The sequence below is a fragment of the Salmo salar genome, chromosome 09 (genome assembly GCF_965601325.2).
Source record: "Salmo salar chromosome 09, fSalSal1, whole genome shotgun sequence".
Taxonomy (NCBI): Eukaryota; Metazoa; Chordata; class Actinopteri; order Salmoniformes; family Salmonidae; genus Salmo; species Salmo salar.
The window spans coordinates 90,593,539-90,613,260 of NC_138299.1; the positions used below are offsets into that span (position 1 = coordinate 90,593,539).

Genomic DNA, 19,722 nt, shown 5'->3' on the forward strand with positions numbered 1-19,722 from the left:
CCTGCTCAGACCCAGACCAGACTGGCTGTAAGGGTCTGTTCCTGCTCAGACCCAGACCAGACTGGCTGTAAGGATCTGTTCCTGCTCAGACCCAGACCAGATTGGCTGTAAGGGTCTGCTCCTGCTCAGACCCAGACCAGACTGGCTGTAAGGGTCTGTTCCTGCTCAGACCCAGACTAGACTGGCTGTAAGGGTCTGTTCCTGCTCAGACCCAGACCAGACTGGCTGTAAGGGTCTGTTCCTGCTCAGACCCAGACCAGACTGGCTGTAAGGGTCTGTTCCTGCTCAGACCCAGACTAGACTGGTTGTAAGGGTCTGTTCTTGCTCAGACCCAGACCAGACTGGCTGTAAGAATCTGTTCCTGCTCAGACCCAGACCAGACTGGCTGTAAGGGTCTGTTCCTGCTCAGACCCAGACCAGACTGGCTGTAAGGATCTATGGTTTTCTAAACAGTCCGCTATACAAGGCTTCTGTGTGCAAGAGAGCAATAATGTAATCGATTGATTGACTAGGAACACCTTTGTTTGGTAAGCTATTGATGTGCCTTTCTGCACTATTTTTGTCCATCTTCAATCAAGTGTTAATGAGCTGCCTGTCTGCAGGTGAGTTAGCCTACTCAGCTGTTTGGTTACAGTGCAGAGCAGACAGAACAACATCATGTATACCAGTGTACTACGTACATTCAGCAGTCTGGTCTGACAGTCAGTTTACTGCTGCTCTCCTCCTACTCAGAAGGACAGCGTTGTCTAGCATGACAACACTTGTCTTTTCATGGTGTCACAAAGGTTGTTTGTCTGATGACATCGGTTGTAAAAGGGAAACGTGCCCAGTGCCCACATCCCCCACACTGTGTTGATAGACAGGTTACAGGTGCACAGACAGACAGGTTACAGGTGCACATACAGACAGATGTACAGGTGCACATACAGACAGACAGGTTACAGGTGCACAGACAGACAGGTTACAGGTGCACAGACAGACAGACGTACAGGTGTCAGATGCACAGACAGCCAAGTTATAGGTGTACAGAGAGAGAGACAGGTTGTAGGTGGACAGACAGACAGACTGACAGAGAGACAGGTTGCAGATAGACAGGCAGGTAGACAGACAGACAGGTTGCAGGTGGACAGACAGATAGACAGACAGACAGGTGCACAGGCAGACAGACAGACAGACGTGCAGGTTACAGGTACACAGACAGATGTGCAGGTTACAGGAGACAGATGCACAAACAGACAGCCAAGTTATAGGTGCACAGACAGAGAGACAGGTTGTAGGTGGACAGACAGACAGACAGACAGACAGACTGACAGGTACACAGACAGAGAGAGACAGGTTGCAGGTGGACAAACAAACAGACTGACAGACAGGTGCACAGAAAAGACAGACAGGTTACAGGTGCACAGACGTACAGGTTACAGGTGCACAGACAGACAGACAGACAGACAGATGTGCAGGTTACAGGTGCACAGACGTACAGGTTACAGGTGCACAGACGTACAGGTTACAGGTGCACAGACGTACAGGTTACAGGTTCAAAGACGTACAGGTTACAGGTGCACAGATGTACAGGTTACAGGTGCACAGGCAGACAGACAGATGTACAGGTTACAGGTGCACAGACAGATGTGCAGGTTACAGGTGCACAGACAGATGTGCAGGTTACAGGTGCACAGACAGATGTGCAGGTTACAGGTGCACAGACAGATGTGCAGGTTACAGGTGCACAGACAGATGTGCAGGTTACAGGTGCACAGACAGATGTGCAGGTTACAGGTGCAAAGACGTACAGGTTACAGGTGCACAGGCAGACAGACAGACGTGCAGGTTACAGGTGCACAGACAGGCGTGCAGGTTACAGGTGCACAGGCAGACAGACAGACGTGCAGGTTACAGGTGCACAGACAGACGTGCAGGTTACAGGTGCACAGACAGACGTACAGGTTACAGGTGCACAGACAGGCGTGCAGGTTACAGGTGCACAGACAGGCGTGCAGGTTACAGGTGCACAGGCAGACAGACAGACGTGCAGGTTACAGGTGCACAGACAGACGTGCAGGTTACAGGTGCACAGACAGACGTGCAGGTTACAGGTGCACAGACAGGCGTGCAGGTTACAGGTGCACAGACAGGCGTGCAGGTTACAGGTGCACAGACAGGCGTGCAGGTTACAGGTGCACAGACAGACGTACAGGTTACAGGTGCACAGACAGACGTACAGGTTACAGGTGCACAGGCAGACAGACAGACGTGCAGGTTACAGGTGCACAGACAGACGTGCAGGTTACAGGTGCACAGACAGACGTGCAGGTTACAGGTGCACAGACAGACGTGCAGGTTACAGGTGCACAGACAGGTGTGCAGGTTACAGGTGCACAGACAGGCGTGCAGGTTACAGGTGCACAGACAGGCGTGCAGGTTACAGGTGCACAGACAGGCGTGCAGGTTACAGGTGCACAGACAGGTGTGCAGGTTACAGGTGCACAGACAGACGTGCAGACAGACACAGGTGCACAGACAGACGTGCAGACAGACACAGGTGCACAGACAGACGTGCAGACAGACACAGGTGCACAGACAGACAGACAGACAGACAGACAGACAGACAGACAGACAGACAGACAGACAGACAGACAGACAGACAGACATGTTACAGGTGCACAGACAGAGAGACGTACAGGTTACAGGTTACAGGTGCACAGACAGACAGACGTACAGGTGCACATACAGACGTACAGGTTACAGGTGCACAGGCAAACAGACAGAGTGACAGACAGACAGGTTACAGGTGCACAGACAGACAGACAGACGTGCTGTAGCAAGTGGTTCCTAAAGAGGAAATGAGAGTGAATACCAGACAGTGTATGACAGTGTTCCTGGTGATGGAGTCTACACTCATTATGGATTATGATTTGTACTCTTCTTTTTTTTACTGACAGGTTGTGGTTTGCCTTTCTCTCTCTCTCTCTCTCTCTTTCTCTCTCTCAATCCATTTCAAGGGGCTTTGTTGTAGAGGTCGACCGATTATGAGTTTTCAACACCGATACCGATTATTGGAGGGTCCAAAAAAGCCGCTACCGATTAATCGGCCGTTTTAATTTTTTACAATAATGACAGTTACAACAATACTGAATGAACACTTATTTTAACTTAATATAATACATCAACAAAATCTATTTAGCCTCAAATAAATAATGAAACATGTTCAATTTGGTTTAAATAATGCAAAACAAAGTGTTGGAGAAGAAAGTAAAAGTGCAATATGTGCCATGTAAGAAAGCTAATGTTTAAGTGCCTTGCTCAGAACATGAGAACATATGAAAGCTGGTGGTTCCTTTTAACATGAGTCTTCAATATTCCCAGGTAAGAAGTTTTAGGTTGTAGTTATTATAGGAATTATAGGACTATTTCTCTCTATACGATTTGTATTTCATATACCTTTGACTATTGGATGTTCTTATAGGCACTTTAGTATTGCCAGTGTAACAGTATAGCTTCCGTCCCTCTCCTCGCTCCTACCTGGGCTCAAACCAGGAACACATCGACAACAGCCACCCTCGAAGCAGCGTTACCCATGCAGAGGAAGGGAAACAACTACTCCAAGTCTCAGAGCGAGTGACGTTTGAAACGCTATTAGCGTGCACCCGGCTAACTAGCTAGCCATTTCACATCGGTTACATCAGCCTAATCTTGGGAGTTGATAGGCTTGAAGGGGTGGGTATAATTTGTGGAACGTTCCAACAGGAATCCGTTCCAAAAAACGTAAAGTAAAAGGTTGCCAACCAACAACGCATATAAAGTAGCAACGCATACAAACCTAGCTAACTAGCTGCCGAATAGGCATCAACTCACCACGTAGCTTATTCTTAATGTTTGTCCATAGGCAAACAGACATGTGAGGACAGACATTTTTCGTAATAAACGTGATGAGTGAAAAACGCAATGAAATAGACCGCTCCCTACCCGGTATCTTATTCTGCCGCTATACAACTTTGTATGCGTTGTTTTTTGGAAACCTTGTTATTTACAAAGTTTTTGGAATAGATTCCTGTTGGAACGTTCCACAAATTATACCCACCCAGGTTGAAGTCATAAACAGTGCAATGCTTGAAGCACAGCGAAGGGCTGTTTGAATGAATGCTTACGAGCCTGCTGCTGCCTACCACCGCTCAGTCAGAGTGCTCTATCAAATCATAGACTTAATTATCACTTAATTGTCATTATTATGGTCGAATCCGGAAACTATCATCTCGAAAACAAACGTTTTTTTCTTTCAGTGACATACGGAACCGTTCCGTATTTTATCTAACGGGTGACTAAGTCTAAATATTCCTGTTAGGCATTGATGTTTATGGTTAGGTACATTGGTGCAACGACAGTACTTTTTTCGTAAATGCACTTGTTAAATCAACACCCGTTTGTCGAAGTAGGCTGTGATTCAATGAAAATTAACAGGCACCGCATCGATTATATGCAACGCAGGACACGTTAGATAAACTAGTAATATCATCAACCATGTGTAGTTAACTAGTGATTATGTTAAGATTGATAGTTTTTTATAAGTCTAATGCTAGCTAGCAACTTACCTTTCCTTCTTGCTGCCCTCGCGTTACAGGTAGTCAGCCTGTTAATCCTTGTGGAGTGCAATGTAAGGCAGGTGGTTAGAGCGTTGGATTGGTAACTGAAGGTTGCAAAAATGAATCCCCCCTGAACAAGGCAGTTAACCCCCGTTTCTAGGCCGTCATTGTAAATAAGAATGTGTTCTTAATCTGACTTGCCTAGTTAAATAAAGGTGTAAAAAAAAAAAAATATATAAAAAAAAAAAAAAAAAAATTGGCAAGTCGGTGGCCAAAAATACCGATTACCGATTGTTATGAAAACTTGAAATCGGCCCTAATTAATCGGCCATTCCGATTAATCGGTCGACCTCTACTTTGTTGGCATGTGTTTACATTGCCAAAGCAAGTGAAATGGGTAAACAAAAGTGACATTTAATGTCTGTCTGTGTGTCTCTCTGTCAGACTGGCCGGTTGTGTGAGTGACCTCTTGTAACCATGACGACCCACGTGACCCTGGAGGATGCTCTGTCTAACGTGGATCTGTTGGAGGAGCTGCCCCTCCCTGACCAGCAGCCCTGCATTGAACCTCCGCCCTCATCCATCATGTACCAGGTACACACACACACACACACACACACACACACACACACACACACACACACACACACACACACACACACACACACACACACACACACACACACACACGTCTGAGTTTTCAAATGAATTGCAAGAGTACTAAACTCTGTCTTTCTCTTTCTCTCTAGGCTAACTTTGATACCAACTTTGAGGACAGGAATGCGTTTGTGACGGGGATAGCTCGCTACATCGAGCAGGCAACTGTCCACTCTAGCATGGTGAGTAGGCAACATAGAGGGATTGGTTTGGAATGGGGCCTATGGAGAGAACAGAGGGAGCGGTTTGTATTTGATCCCCTGCTGATTTTGTACGTTTGCCCACTGATAAAGAAAGGATCAGTCTATAATTTTAATGGTAGGTTTATTTGAACAGTGAGAGACAGAATAACAACAAAAATATCCAGAAAAACGCATGTGAAAAATTGTATAAATTGATTTGCATTTCAATGAGGGAAATAAGTATTTGACCCCCTCTCAATCAGAAAGATTTCTGGCTCCCAGGTGTCTTTTATACAGGTAACGAGCTGAGATTAGGAGCACACTCTTAAAGGGAGTGCGCCTAACCGCAGCGTGTTACCTGTAAAAAAGACACCTGTTCACAGAAGCAATCAATCGATCAGATTCCAAACTCTCCACCATGGCCAAGACCAAAGAGCTCTCCAAGGATGTCAGGGACAAGATTGTAGACCTACACAAGGCTGGAATGGGCTACAAGACCATCGCCAAGCAGCTTGGTGAGAAAGTGACAACATTTGGTGTGATTATTCGCAAATGGAAGAAACACAAAAGAACTGTCAATATCCCTCGGCCTGGGGCTCCATGCAAGATCTCCCCTCGTGGGGTTGCAATGATCATGAGAACGGTGAGGAATCAGCCCAGAACTACACAGGAGGATCTTGTCAATGATCTCAAGGCAGCTGGGACCATAGTCACCAAGAAAACAATTGGTAACACACTACGCCATGAAGGACTGAAATCCTGCAGCGCCCGCAAGATCCCCCTGCTCAAGAATACATATACATGCCCGTCTGAAGTTTGCCAATGAACATCTGAATGATTCAGAGAATAACCGGTGAAAGTGTTGTGGTCAGATGAGACCAAAATGGAGCTCTTTGGCATCAACTCAACTCACTGTGTTTGGAGGAGGAGGAATGCTGCCTATGACCCCAAGAACACCATCTCCACCGTCAAACATGGAGGTGGAAACATTATGCTTTGGGGGTGTTTTTCTGCTAAGGGGACAGGACAACTTCACCGCATCAAAGGGACGATGGACGGGGCCATGCACCGTCAAATCTTGGGTGAGAACCTCCTTCCCTCAGCCAGGGCATTGAAAATGGGTCGTGGATGGGTATTCCAGCATGACAATGACCCAAAACACACAGCCAAGGCAACAAAGGAGTGGCTCAAGAAGAAGCACATTAAGGTCCTGGAGTGGCCTGTTTGATTAGATTCGTTAATACATTTGCATTGATGTCAGAGTGATTAGAGGGATAATAGATTGCTGAGTACCAGGCAGTTAGCAAGTTTGGTAGGCTACCAATGACCAGCAGCAGCATCAGAGCTTGGAGAAGCCTAATTACCGTGACTAAACTGTTACGTGGAATTGGACTGCCTTCATGACTCTTGACCGCCGGTGTGGCGGTAATACGGTCACCGGAACAGCCCTATCTAGGACCGATAGGAACATCAATGTTCCTAATCTGCTTTCTACTATTTACCGAGAGGCAGGACCTATTTCTATAGAATAAGCCCATTTTTATTCTCAGCTTCTTACAGTTGAAGTCGGAAGTTTACATACACCTTAGTCAAATACATTTAAACTCAGTTTTTTTTTTACAATTCCTGACATTTAATCCTAGTAAAAATTCCCTATCTTAGGTCAGTTAGGACCACCACTTTATTTTAAGAATGTGAAATATCAGAATAATAGTAGAGGGAATGATTTATTTCAGCTTTTATTTCTTTCATCACATTCCCAGTGGGTCAGAAGTTTACATACACTCAATTAGTATTTGGTAGAATTGCCTTTAAATTGTTTAACTTGGGTCAAACGTTTCGGGTAGCCTTCCACAAGCTTCCCACAATAAGTTGGGTGAATTTTGGCCCATTCCTCCTGACAGAGCTGGTGTGACTGAGTCAGGTTTGTAGGCCTCCTTGCTCGCACACACTTTTTCAGTTCTGCCCACAACTTTTCTATAGGTTTGAGGTCAGGGCTTTGTGATGGCCACTCCAATACCTTGACTTTGTTGTCCTTAAGCCATTTTGCCACAACTTTGGAAGTATGCTTGGGTCATTGTTCATTTGGAAGACCCATTTACAACCAAGCTTTAACTTCCTGACTGATGTCTTGAGATGTTGCTTCAATATATCCACATCATTTTCCCTCTCATGATGGCATCTATTTGTGAAGTGCACCAGTCCCTCCTGCAGCAAAGCACCTCCACAACATGATGCTGCTACCCCCGTGATTCACGGAGGGTATGGTGTTCTTCGGCTTGCAAGCCTCCCTCTTTTTCCTCCAAACCTAACGATGGTCATTATGGCCAAACAGTTCTATTTTTGTTTCATCAGACCAGAGGACATTTCTCCAAAAAGTACGATCTTTGCTGTGGATATAGATATTTTTTTACCTGTTTCCTACAGCATCTTCACAAGGTCCTTTGCTGATGTTCTGGGATTGATTTGCACTTTTCACACCAAAGTACGTTCATCTCTAGGAGACAGAACGCGTCTCCTTCCTGAGCGGTATGATGGCTGCATGGTCCCATGGTGTTTATACTTACGTAGTATTGAACGTGGTACCTTCAGGCGTTTGGAAATTGCTCCCAAGGATGAACCAGACATGTGGAGGTCTACAATTGTTTTCTGAGGTCTTGGCTGATTTCTTTATATTTTCCCATGATGTCAAGCAAAGAGGCACTGAGTTTGAAGGTAGGCCTTGAAATACATCCACAGCTACACCTCCAATTGATAAAAATTATGTCAATTAGCCTATCAGAAGCTTCTAAAGCCATGACATCATTTTCTGGAATTTTCCAAGCTGTTTAGAGGGCACAGTCAACTTAGTGTATGTAAACTTCTGACCCACTGGAATTGTGATACAGTGAATTATATGTGAAATAATCTGTCTGTAAACAATTGTTGGAAAAGTTATTTGTGTCATACACAAAGTAGGTGTCCTAATCGAAAACTATACTTTGTTAACAAGAAATTTGTGGAGTGGTTGAAAAACGAGTTTTAATGACTCCAACCAAAGTGTATGTAAACTTCCTTCAACTGTAACTAACTCATCAGTATGCTTTTTAAAAGACCGCGTTTCATCTGTCCAGATGCTCAGATATTTGGAAGCAGGGACACGATCAATAGTTTTCTGTAATACAATGAAGGCAGACTGTAGTTCAGATAGAGCCTGGTCAACCATGGGGACAATAGCAGACACAACACTATCATCGGCATACAAGTGCAGGTCACAATTGTTTACAGGCAATACAATATTATTAATGTAAACATTAAAAAGTACTGGACCCAGAATCGACCCCTGCGTGACACCTTTCATAATATCCAGGAAACCTGATTTAACAGCGTCAGTAGACACACATTGAGTTCTATCTGTCAAATCATGTTTTAACCAGTTACATACAGCCTGGTCTAGACCCATTGAGGAAAGCCTCTGAATTTGCAGTGAGTGATTAGCAGTATCGAAAGCCTTTGACAGGTCAATGAAGAGGGCAGCACAATGTATCCTTTTATCCATACAGTTAGCCATATCATTTATAAATAGGCGTAGATATAACCCCTCTGTCTGTTCTCTCTCCCCAGAATGAGATGCTGGAGGAGGGCCATGAGTACGCTGTCATGCTCTACACCTGGAGAAGCTGCTCAAGAGCTATACCACAGGTAACTCTCTCTCTCTCTCTCTCTCTCTCTCTCTCTCTCTCTCTCACTCTCTTTCTCTCAATTCAAGGGGATTAATTGACATGGGAAACAAATGATTACATCGCCAAAGCAAGTGAAATAGATTAATAAACAAAAGTAAAATAAAAACTATAAAATTCACAGTAAACATTTCACACACTCTCTGTCTCCCTCTCTCTGTCTCTCTGTCTCTGTGTCCGCTCACTCTGTCTCTGTGTCTCTCTCTCTCTCTCTCTCTCTCTCTCTCTCTCTCTCTCTCTCTCTCTCTCTCTCTCTCTCTCTGTCTCTGTGTCTCTCTCTCTGTCTCTGTCTCTCTCTCTCTCTCTCTCTCTCTCTCTCTCTCTCTCTCTCTCAATTCAATTCAAGGGGCTTTATTGACATGGGAAACATGTTTACATTGCTAAAGCAAGTAAAATAGATAATAAACAAAAGTGAAATAAACAATACAAAAATGTACAGTAAACATTACACTCACAAAAGAATAAAGACATTTCAAATGTCATATTATGTGCAACTAGTTAAAGTACAAAAGGGATTGTTTTCAAATTCTTTGTGGGTTTATGTAATCTGATGAAAATATGTGTCTCTATGGTCATACATTTGGCAGGAGGTTAGGAAGTGCAGCTCAGTTTCCACCTCATTTTGTGGGCAGTGTGCACGTAGCCTGTTTTCTCTTGAGAGCCAGGTCTGCCTACAGCAGTCCTTCTCAATAGCAAGGCTATGCTCACTGAGTCTGTACATAGTCAAAGCTTTCCTTCAGTTTGGGTCAGTCATTGTGGTCAGGTATTCTGCCACGGTGTACTCTCTGTTTAGGGCCAAATAGCATTCTAATAGCATGCTCTGTTTTTTTGTTAATTCTTTCCAATGTGTCAAGTAATTATATTTTTGTTTTCTCATGTTTTGGTTGAGTCTAATTGTGTTGCTGTCCTGGGGCTCTGTGGGGTCTGTTTGTGTTTGTGAACAGAGCCCCAGGACCAGCTTGCTTAGGGGACTCTTCTCCAGGTTCATCTCTCTGTGGGTGATGGCTTTGTTATGGAAGGTTTGGGAATCGCTTCCTTTTCGGTGGTTGTAGAATTTAACAGCTCTTTTCTGGATGTTGATAATTAGCGGGTTTCGGCCTAATTCTGCTCTGCATGCATTATTTGGTGTTTTACGTTGTACACTGAGGATATTTTAGCAGAATTCTGCATGCAGTCTCAATTTGGTGTTTGTCCCATTTTGTGAATTCTTGGTTGGTGAGCGGACCCCAGACCTCACAACCATAAAGGGCAATGGGTTCTACAACTGATTCAACTATTTTTAGCCAGATCCTAATTTGTATGTTACATTTTTCCTTTTGATGGTATAGAAGGCCTTTCTTGCCTTGTCTCTCAGATCGTTCACAGCTTTGTGGAAGTTTCCTGTGACGCTGATGTTTAGGCCGAGGTATGTATAGTTTTTTGTGTGCTCTAGGGCAACGGTGTCTAGCTGGAATTTATATTGTGGTCCTGGCAACTGGACCTTTTTTGGAACACCATTAATTTTGGCTTACTGAGATTTACTGTCAGGGCCCAGGTCTGACAGAATCTGTGCAGAAGATCTAGGTGCTGCTGAGGCCCTCCTTGGTTGGGGACGGAAACACCAGATCATTAGCAAACAGTAGTCCATTTGATTTCAGATTCTAGTAGGGTGAGGCCAGGTGCTGTGGACTGTTGATAGTGTTGATAGTTGATAGTGTAGTATTAGAGCTGAATTTGTAGCCTCAGGGACACATCATTTGTTTGCTTCCCAAATAGCATCCTATTCCTTATGTAGTGTACTACTCTTGACCAGGGCCCATGGGGGCCATTTGGGACATACATAGGGGCCATTTGTCCTCCCCAGAAAGTGTAGGGGTAGAGCTGGGCAATTATGGACAGAAATCCATGTTGTGATACATTTCCTGAATTGATGCGATAATGATAAATAGAACAATACGTTTATATCATTAATGTGCACCACAGTTTGTAACATTAATGTTCACCACAGTTTATAACATTAATATGCACCACAGTTTATTTTATAACATTAATGTGCACCACAGTTTGTAACATTAATGTGCACCACAGTTTATTTTGTAACATTAATATGCACCACAGTTTGTAACTGTAATGTGCACCACAGTTTATAACATTAATGTGTACCACAGTTTGTAACTGTAATGTGCACTACAGTTTGTAACTGTAATGTGCACCACAGTTTGTAACTGTAATGTGCACCACAGTTGTCATGCTCTGACCTATGAGAGCTGTTTTTTCTCTGGTTAGTTAGGTCAGGGTGTGATATGGGTGGGCAGTCTATGTTTTTTGTTTCTATGTTTTGTTCTTGTTTTTCTATTTCTAGGTTGAGTTTTGGATGATCTCCAATTAGAGGCAGCTGGTTCATGTTGTCTCTAATTGGAGATCATATTTAAGTTGGGGTTTGTCTATGGGGTTTTGTGGGTAGTTGTTTTCCGTTTTGTGAGTGTCACCTGGCGGAACTGTTGGCTGTCGGTTTGTTGTTTTTGTTCTAGTGTTATCATTAAAGTAAATATGAGCAATCTACACGCCGCGCCTTGGTCCCCTTTATACGACCCTCGTTACAACAGTTTGTAACTGTAATGTGCACCACAGTTTATAACATTAATGTGCACCACAGTTTATAACACTAATGTGCACCACAGTTTGTAACATTAATGTGCACCACAGTTTGTAACTGTAATGTGCACCACAGTTTATAACATTAATGTGCACCACAGCTTATAAAATTAATGTGCACCACAGTTTATAACATTAATGTGCTCCACAGTTTGTAACATTAATGTGCTCCACAGTTTGTAACATTAATGTGCACCACAGTTTATAATATTAATGTTCACCACAGTTTGTAACATTAATGTGCACCACAGTTTGTAACATTAATGTGCACCACAGTTTGTAACATTAATGTGCACCACATTTTGTAACATTAATGTGCACCACAGTTTGTAACATTAATGTGCACCACAGTTTGTAACATTAATGTGCACCACAGTTTGTAACATTAATGTGCACCACAGTTTGTAACATTAATGTGCACCACAGTTTGTAACTGTAATGTGTACCACAGTTTATAACATTAATGTGCACCCAGTTTGTAACTGCAATGTGCGCCACAGTTTATAACATTAATGTGCACCACAGTTTATAACATTAATGTGCACCACAGTTTATAACATTAATGTGCACCACAGTTTATAACATTAATGTGCACCACAGTTTAACTGTAATGTGCACCACAGTTTGTAACTAATGTGCACCACAGTTTGTAACTGTAATGTGCACCACAGTTTGTAACTGTAATGTGCACCACAGTTTGTAACTGTAATGTGCACCACAGTGTATAACATTAATGTGCACCACAGTTTATAACATTAATGTGCACCACAGTTTGTAACTGTAATGTGCACCACAGTTTGTAACTGTAATGTGCACCACAGTTTATAACATTAATGTGCACCACAGTTTATAACATTAATGTGCACCACAGTTTTTAACATGAATGTGCACCACAGTTTATAACATTAATGTGCACCACAGTTTGTAACTGTAATGTGCACCACAGTTTGTAACTGTAATGTGCACCACCGTTTATAACATTAATGTGCACCACAGTTTGTAACTGTAATATGCACCACAGTTTATAACATTAATGTGCACCACAGTTTATAACATTAATGTGCACCACAGTTTAACTGTAATGTGCACCACAGTTTGTAACTGTAATGTGCACCACAGTTTATAACATTAATGTGCACCACAGTTTGTAACTGTAATGTGCACCACAGTTTTTCCTTTAAACTGCTACTACTCGTTTTATGGTTGTAGCCATCAATTGTTCCATTAACTATCACCCATATTAGCAAACTTATTTAATTTCAACTTTTCTCTAGTATTGGCTACTTATCGTAATCAACGATATCAGCAAAATGCCTGCGATAAGTGATCGTATCGTTGATAATTTTCTGTTTATCGTACCAGCTCTAGTACGGGGATCTGATCCTACAAATGTGATACTGGCTAGGGACACTGTGATCTGTGACGTGTAAATAAAGATGTGGGAGAGCCCTGTGAGTGGTTCCAGTGAGCAGGCTGTGTGACGGTGCCCCCCTGTGTTCTCCAGGTGAAGTGTAATGAGCAGCCCAACAGGGTGGAGATCTATGAGAAGACTGTGGAGGTGCTGGAACCAGAGGTCACCAAGCTCATGAAGTTCATGTACTTTCAGGTGAGAGACCATTGATGGATGGATGAATGAATGAATGAATGAATCAAATGAATGAACAACGTAATGAATGTATCGTATTTGAATTGGAACTCTGTCAGTCAATCATATCCTTGTCCCTTGAATTAAATAATGAATGAATTAATGAACAAATAAATGAGTCCTATACATATCTGAGAACCTCTCCTCTCTCTGCCGTCTCCATTTTCCCTGTCCTCCCCTGCAGCGTAAGGCCATCGAGCGTTTCTGTGGGGAGGTGAAGCGTCTGTGCCACGCTGAGCGGAGGAAAGACTTTGTCTCTGAAGCTTACCTCCTCACCCTGGGCAAGTTCATCAACATGTTCGCTGTGCTCGATGAACTCAAGAACATGAAGTGCAGCGTCAAGAACGACCACTCTGCCTATAAAAGGTACGAAGGGAAGACAGACACAATGTGGGATGCATCTCAATAGCCTGCAGTGGTTCCTCTCCCTATCAACTCTCCTGCAGTGATCCTGAAAACACAGGAATTTGCTTTCACCTGTCTAGTTCCTTCACATCAGCTTAAATAAAGCAAAAGGGACAGAATGAAGGGCCGATGTACCCAATTGACTCAGGTTAACAGAATCTGTGAGGTGTAGCTACAGAATTAGATATGTGGTAATATTTGTGTCTGCAGGGCGGCTCAGTTCCTGAGGAAGATGGCCGACCCTCAGTCCATCCAGGAGTCACAGAACCTCTCTATGTTCCTAGCCAATCACAACAGGATTACTCAGGTGTGTGTGTGCGTGTGTGTGTGTGTGTGTGTGTGTGTGTGTGTGTGTGTGTGTTGTGCAGCAGCAGCAATAGTGTGTATATTTCTCTCTGTAGTGTCTGCAGCAGCAGTAATAGTGTGTATATTTCTCTGTAGTGTCTGCAGCAGCAGTAATAGTGTGTATATTTCTCTCTGTAGTGTCTGCAGCAGCAGTAATAGTGTGTATATTTCTCTGTGTGGGTGCAGCAGCAGTAATAGTGTATATTTCTCTCTGTAGTGTCTGCAGCAGCAGTAATAGTGTGTATATTTCTCTGTGTGGGTGCAGCAGCAGTAATAGTGTGTATATTTCTCTGTAGTGTCTGCAGCAGCAGTAATAGTGTGTATAATTCTCTGTAGTGTCTGCAGCAGCAGTAATAGTGTGTATATTTCTCTGTAGTGTCTGCAGCAGCAGTAATACTGTGTATATTTCTCTGTAGTGTCTGCAGCAGCAGCAGTAATAGTGTGTATATTTCTCTCTGTAGTGTCTGCAGCAGCAGTAATAGTGTGTATATTTCTCTGTAGTGTTTGCAGTGTCTGCAGCAGCAATAATAGTGTGTATATTTCTCTGTAGTGTCTGCAGCAGCAGTAATAGTGTGTATATTTCTCTCTGTAGTGTCTGCAGCAGCAGTAATAGTGTGTATATTTCTCTCTGTAGTGTCTGCATCAGCAGTAATAGTGTGTATATTTCTCTCTGTAGTGTCTGCAGCAGCAGTAATAGTGTGTATATTTCTCTCTGTAGTGTGTGCAGCAGTAATAGTGTGTATATTTCTCTGTAGTGTCTGCAGCAGCAGTAATAGTGTGTATATTTATCTGTAGTGTCTGCAGCAGCAGTAATAGTGTGTATATTTCTCTGTAGTGTCTGCAGCAGCAGTAATAGTGTGTATATTTCTCTGTAGTGTCTGCAGCAGCAGTAATAGTGTGTATATTTCTCTGTAGTGTCTGCAGCAGCAGTAATAGTGTGTATATTTCTCTGTAGTGTCTGCAGCAGCAGTAATAGTGTGTATATTTCTCTGTAGTGTCTGCAGCAGCAGTAATAGTGTGTATATTTCTCTGTAGTGTCTGCAGCAGCAGTAATAGTGTGTATATATTTCTCTGTAGTGTCTGCATCAGCAGTAATAGTGTGTATATTTCTCTGTAGTGTCTGCAGCAGCAGTAATAGTGTGTATATTTCTCTGTAGTGTCTGCAGCAGCAGTAATAGTGTGTATATTTCTATGTAGTGCGTGCAGCAGCAGTAATAGTGTGTATATTTCTCTGTAGTGTCTGCAGCAGCAGTAATGTATATTTCTCTCTGTAGTGTCTGCAGCAGCAGTAATAGTGTGTATATTTCTCTGTAGTGTCTGCAGCAGCAGTAATAGTGTGTATATTTCTCTCTGTAGTGTCTGCAGCAGCAGTAATAGTGTGTATATTTCTCTGTAGTGTCTGCAGCAGCAGTAATAGTGTGTATATTTCTCTGTAGTGTCTGCAGCAGCAGTAATAGTGTGTATATTTCTATGTAGTGCGTGCAGCAGCAGTAATAGTGTGTATATTTCTCTGTAGTGTCTGCAGCAGCAGTAATAGTGTGTATATTTCTCTCTGTAGTGTCTGCAGCAGCAGTAATAGTGTGTATATTTCTCTGTAGTGTCTGCAGCAGCAGTAATAGTGTGTATATTTCTCTCTGTAGTGTCTGCAGCAGCAGTAATAGTGTGTATATTTCTCTGTAGTGTCTGCAGCAGCAGTAATAGTGTGTATATTTCTCTGTAGTGTCTGCAGCAGCAGTAATAGTGTGTATATTTCTCTGTAGTGTCTGCAGCAGCAGTTGGAGGTCCTGGCTATGAGGAGTTGTTAGCAGACATTGTCAACATCAGTGTTGATTACTATGAGAACAAGATGTACCTGACGCCCAGCGAGAAACACATGCTGCTGAAGGTAAAAGCCTCATCTAGATCTCTGTCTTATCTGCCTTTCTCTAGATACCTGTCTCTGTCTGGATCTTAACTATCTGCCTTTCTCTGATACCTCCCTTTCTCTAGATACCTGTCTCTGTCTGGATCTTAACTACCTGCCTTTCTCTAGATACCTGCCTTTCTCTAGATACCTGTCTCTGTCTGGATCTTAACTACTTGCCTTTCTCTAGATACCTGTCTCTGTCTGGATCTTAACTACCTCCCTTTCTCTAGATACCTGTCTCTGTCTGGTTCTTAACTACCTGCCTTTCTCTGATACCTCCCTTTCTCTAGATACCTGCCTCTGTCTGGATCTTAACTACCTGCCTTTCTCTAGATACCTGCCTTTCTCTAGATACCTGCCTTTCTCTAGATACCTGTCTCTGTCTGGATCTTAACTACCTGCCTTTCTCTAGATACCTGCCTTTCTCTAGATACCTGCCTCTGTCTGGACCTTAACTACCTGCCTTTCTCTAGATACCTGTCTCTGTCTGGATCTTAACTACCTGCCTTTCTCTAGATACCTGCCTTTCTCTAGATACCTGCCTCTGTCTGGACCTTAACTACCTGCCTTTCTCTAGATACCTGTCTCTGTCTGGATCTTAACTACCTGCCTTTCTCTAGATACCTGCCTTTCTCTAGATACCTGCCTCTGTCTGGATCTTAACTACCTGCCTTTCTCTAGATACCTGTCTCTGTCTGGATCTTAACTACCTGCCTTTCTCTAGATACTTGCCTTTCTCTAGATACCTGCCTCTGTCTGGATCTTAACTACCTGCCTTTCTCTAGATACCTGTCTCTGTCTGGTTCTTAACTACCTGCCTTTCTCTAGATACCTGTCTCTGTCTGGATCTTAACTACCTGCCTTTCTCTAGATACTTGCCTTTCTCTAGATACCTGCCTCTGTCTGGATCTTAACTACCTGCCTTTCTCTAGATACTGTCTGGATCTTAACTACCTGCCTTTCTCTAGATACCTGTCTCTGTCTGGATCTTAACTACCTGCCTTTCTCTAGATACCTGTCTCTGTCTGGATCTTAAAATGCCACTAGCCTTCTTACTCCTGCTAACCAGTCCTCAACTGTAGCTTCCAGTAGTGTTCAGAATATCTACAGATATATTATTGATCTGGGTTTGTGTAATATCCCACTCTGTGTGTGTGTCAGGTGATGGGTTTGTGTAATATTCCACTCTGTGTGTGTGTCAGGTGATGGGTTTGTGTAATATTCCACTCTGTGTGTGTGTCAGGTGATGGGTTTGTGTAATATTCCACTCTGTGTGTGTGTGTGTCAGGTGATGGGTTTGTGTAATATTCCACTCTGTGTGTGTGTCAGGTGATGGGTTTGTGTAATATTCCACTCTGTGTGTGTGTCAGGTGATGGGTTTGTGTAATATTCCACTTTGTGTGTGTGTCAGGTGATGGGTTTGTGTAATATTCCACTCTGTGTGTGTGTCAGGTGATGGGTTTGTGTAATATTCCACTCTGTGTGTGTGTCAGGTGATGGGTTTGTGTAATATTCCACTCTGTGTGTGTGTCAGGTGATGGGTTTGTGTAATATTCCACTCTGTGTGTGTGTCAGGTGATGGGTTTGTGTAATATTCCACTCTGTGTGTGTCAGGTGATGGGTTTGTGTAATATTCCACTCTGTGTGTGTGTCAGGTGATGGGTTTGTGTAATATTCCACTCTGTGTGTGTGTCAGGTGATGGGTTTGTGTAATATCCCTCTCTGTGTGTGTGTCAGGTGATGGGTTTGTGTAATATTCCACTCTGTGTGTGTGTCAGGTGATGGGTTTGTGTAATATTCCACTCTGTGTGTGTGTCAGGTGATGGGTTTCGGTCTCTATCTGATGGACGGTAACGTCAGTAACATCTACAAACTAGACGCCAAGAAGAGGATCAACCTGGGAAAGATCGACAAGTTCTTCAAGGTTGGTGTGTGTGTGTGTGTGTGTGTGTGTGTGTGTGTGTGTGTGTGTGTGTGTGTGTGTGTGTGTGTGTGTGTGTGTGTGTGTGTGTGTGTGTGTGTGTGTGTGTGTGTGTGTGTGTGTGTGTGTGTGTGTGTGTGTTAACACCATGTTATTATTGGATCACACATCCTGACTGAAGTCTGTCTCTGTCTGTGTGTCTTGATGCCTCAGCTGCAGGTGGTCCCTCTGTTTGGAGACATGCAGATAGAACTGTCACGTTACATAGAGACCAGCGCCCACTACGAGGAGAACAAGTCCAAGTAAGAAAATCATCCATCTTTAAACTCACAAACTCTGAAAACTCATAAACTCAGACCTCTAACAAGTCCTGAACCCCAGCCCCTACCCCACAGGTGTCAAACTCAACCCCAGCCCCTACCCCACAGGTGTCAAACTCAACCCCAGCCCCTACCCCACAGGTGTCAAACTCAACCCCAGCCCCTACCCCACAGGTGTCAAACTCAACTCCAGCCCCTACCTCACAGGTGTCAAACTCAACCCCAGCCCCCACCCCACAGGTGTCAAACTCAATCCCAGCCCCTACCCCACAGGTGTCAAACTCAACCCCAGCCCCTACCCCACAGGTGTCAAACTCAATCCCAGCCCCTACCCCACAGGTGTCAAACTCAACCCCCGTCCCTACCTCACAGGTGTCAAACCCCATCCTAGCCCCTACCCCACAGGTGTCAAACTCAACTCCAGCCCCCACCCCACAGGTGTCAAACTCAACCCCAGCCTCTACCCCACAGGTGTCAAACTCAACCCCAGCCTCTACCCCACATGTGTCAAACTCAACTCTGCCCCTACCTCACAGGTGTCAAACTCAACCACAGCCCCTACCTCACAGGTGTCAAACTCAACCCTAGCCCCCACCCCACAGGTGTCAAACTCAACCCCAGCCTCTACCCCACAGGTGTCAAACTCAACCCCAGCCTCTACCCCACAGGTGTCAAACTCAACCCCAGCCTCTACCCCACAGGTGTCAAACTCAACCCCAGCCCCTACCCCACAGGTGTCAAACAAAACCCAGCCCCTACCTCACAGGTGTCAAACTCAACCCCAGCCCCTACCTCACAGGTGTCAAACTCAACCCCAGCCCCTACCCCACAGGTGTCAAACTCAAACCCAGCCTCTACCCCACAGGTGTCAAACTGAACCCCAGCCCCTACATCACAGGTGTCAAACTCAACCCCAGCCCCTACCCCACAGGTGTCAAACTCAACCCCAGCCTCTACCCCACAGGTGTCAAACTCAACCCCAGCCTCTACCCCACAGGTGTCAAACTCAACTCTAGCCCCTACTCCATAGGTGTCAAACTCAACTCTAGCCCCTACTCCATAGGTGTCAAACTCAACCCCAGCCCCTACCCCACAGATGTCAAACTCAACCCCAGCCCCTACACCACAGGTGTCAAACTCAACCCCATCCCCTACCTCACAGGTGTCAAACTCAACCCCAGCCTCTACCCACAGGTGTAAAACTCAACCCCAGCCCCTACCCTTAAGGTGTCAAACTCAAACCTAGCCCCTACCTCACAGGTGTCAAACTCAACCCCAGCCCCTACCCCACAGGTGTCAAACTCAACCCCAGCCCCTACCCCACAGGTGTCAAACTCAACCCCAGCCCCTACTAGACAGGTGTCAAACTCAACCCCAGCCCCTACCACACAGGTGTCAAACTCAACCCCAG

At 44.3% G+C, this 19,722-nt stretch overlaps 1 protein-coding gene across 1 annotated transcript in view; it reads left to right on the forward strand.

Annotated features, from left to right (window-relative positions):
- Nucleotides 1-19,722, forward strand: part of LOC106592010 (cytoplasmic FMR1-interacting protein 2) — a 76,764-nt gene that overhangs the window by 22,526 nt on the left and 34,516 nt on the right. Inside the window, 10 exon segments of the mRNA XM_045724189.2 lie at nt 5,022-5,171; nt 5,327-5,416; nt 9,020-9,097; nt 13,274-13,375; nt 13,599-13,780; nt 14,030-14,126; nt 15,925-15,946; nt 15,949-16,049; nt 17,890-17,994; nt 18,205-18,293. Of these exon segments, the coding sequence (XP_045580145.2) occupies nt 5,055-5,171; nt 5,327-5,416; nt 9,020-9,097; nt 13,274-13,375; nt 13,599-13,780; nt 14,030-14,126; nt 15,925-15,946; nt 15,949-16,049; nt 17,890-17,994; nt 18,205-18,293 (983 nt within the window). The 5' untranslated portion in view covers nt 5,022-5,054.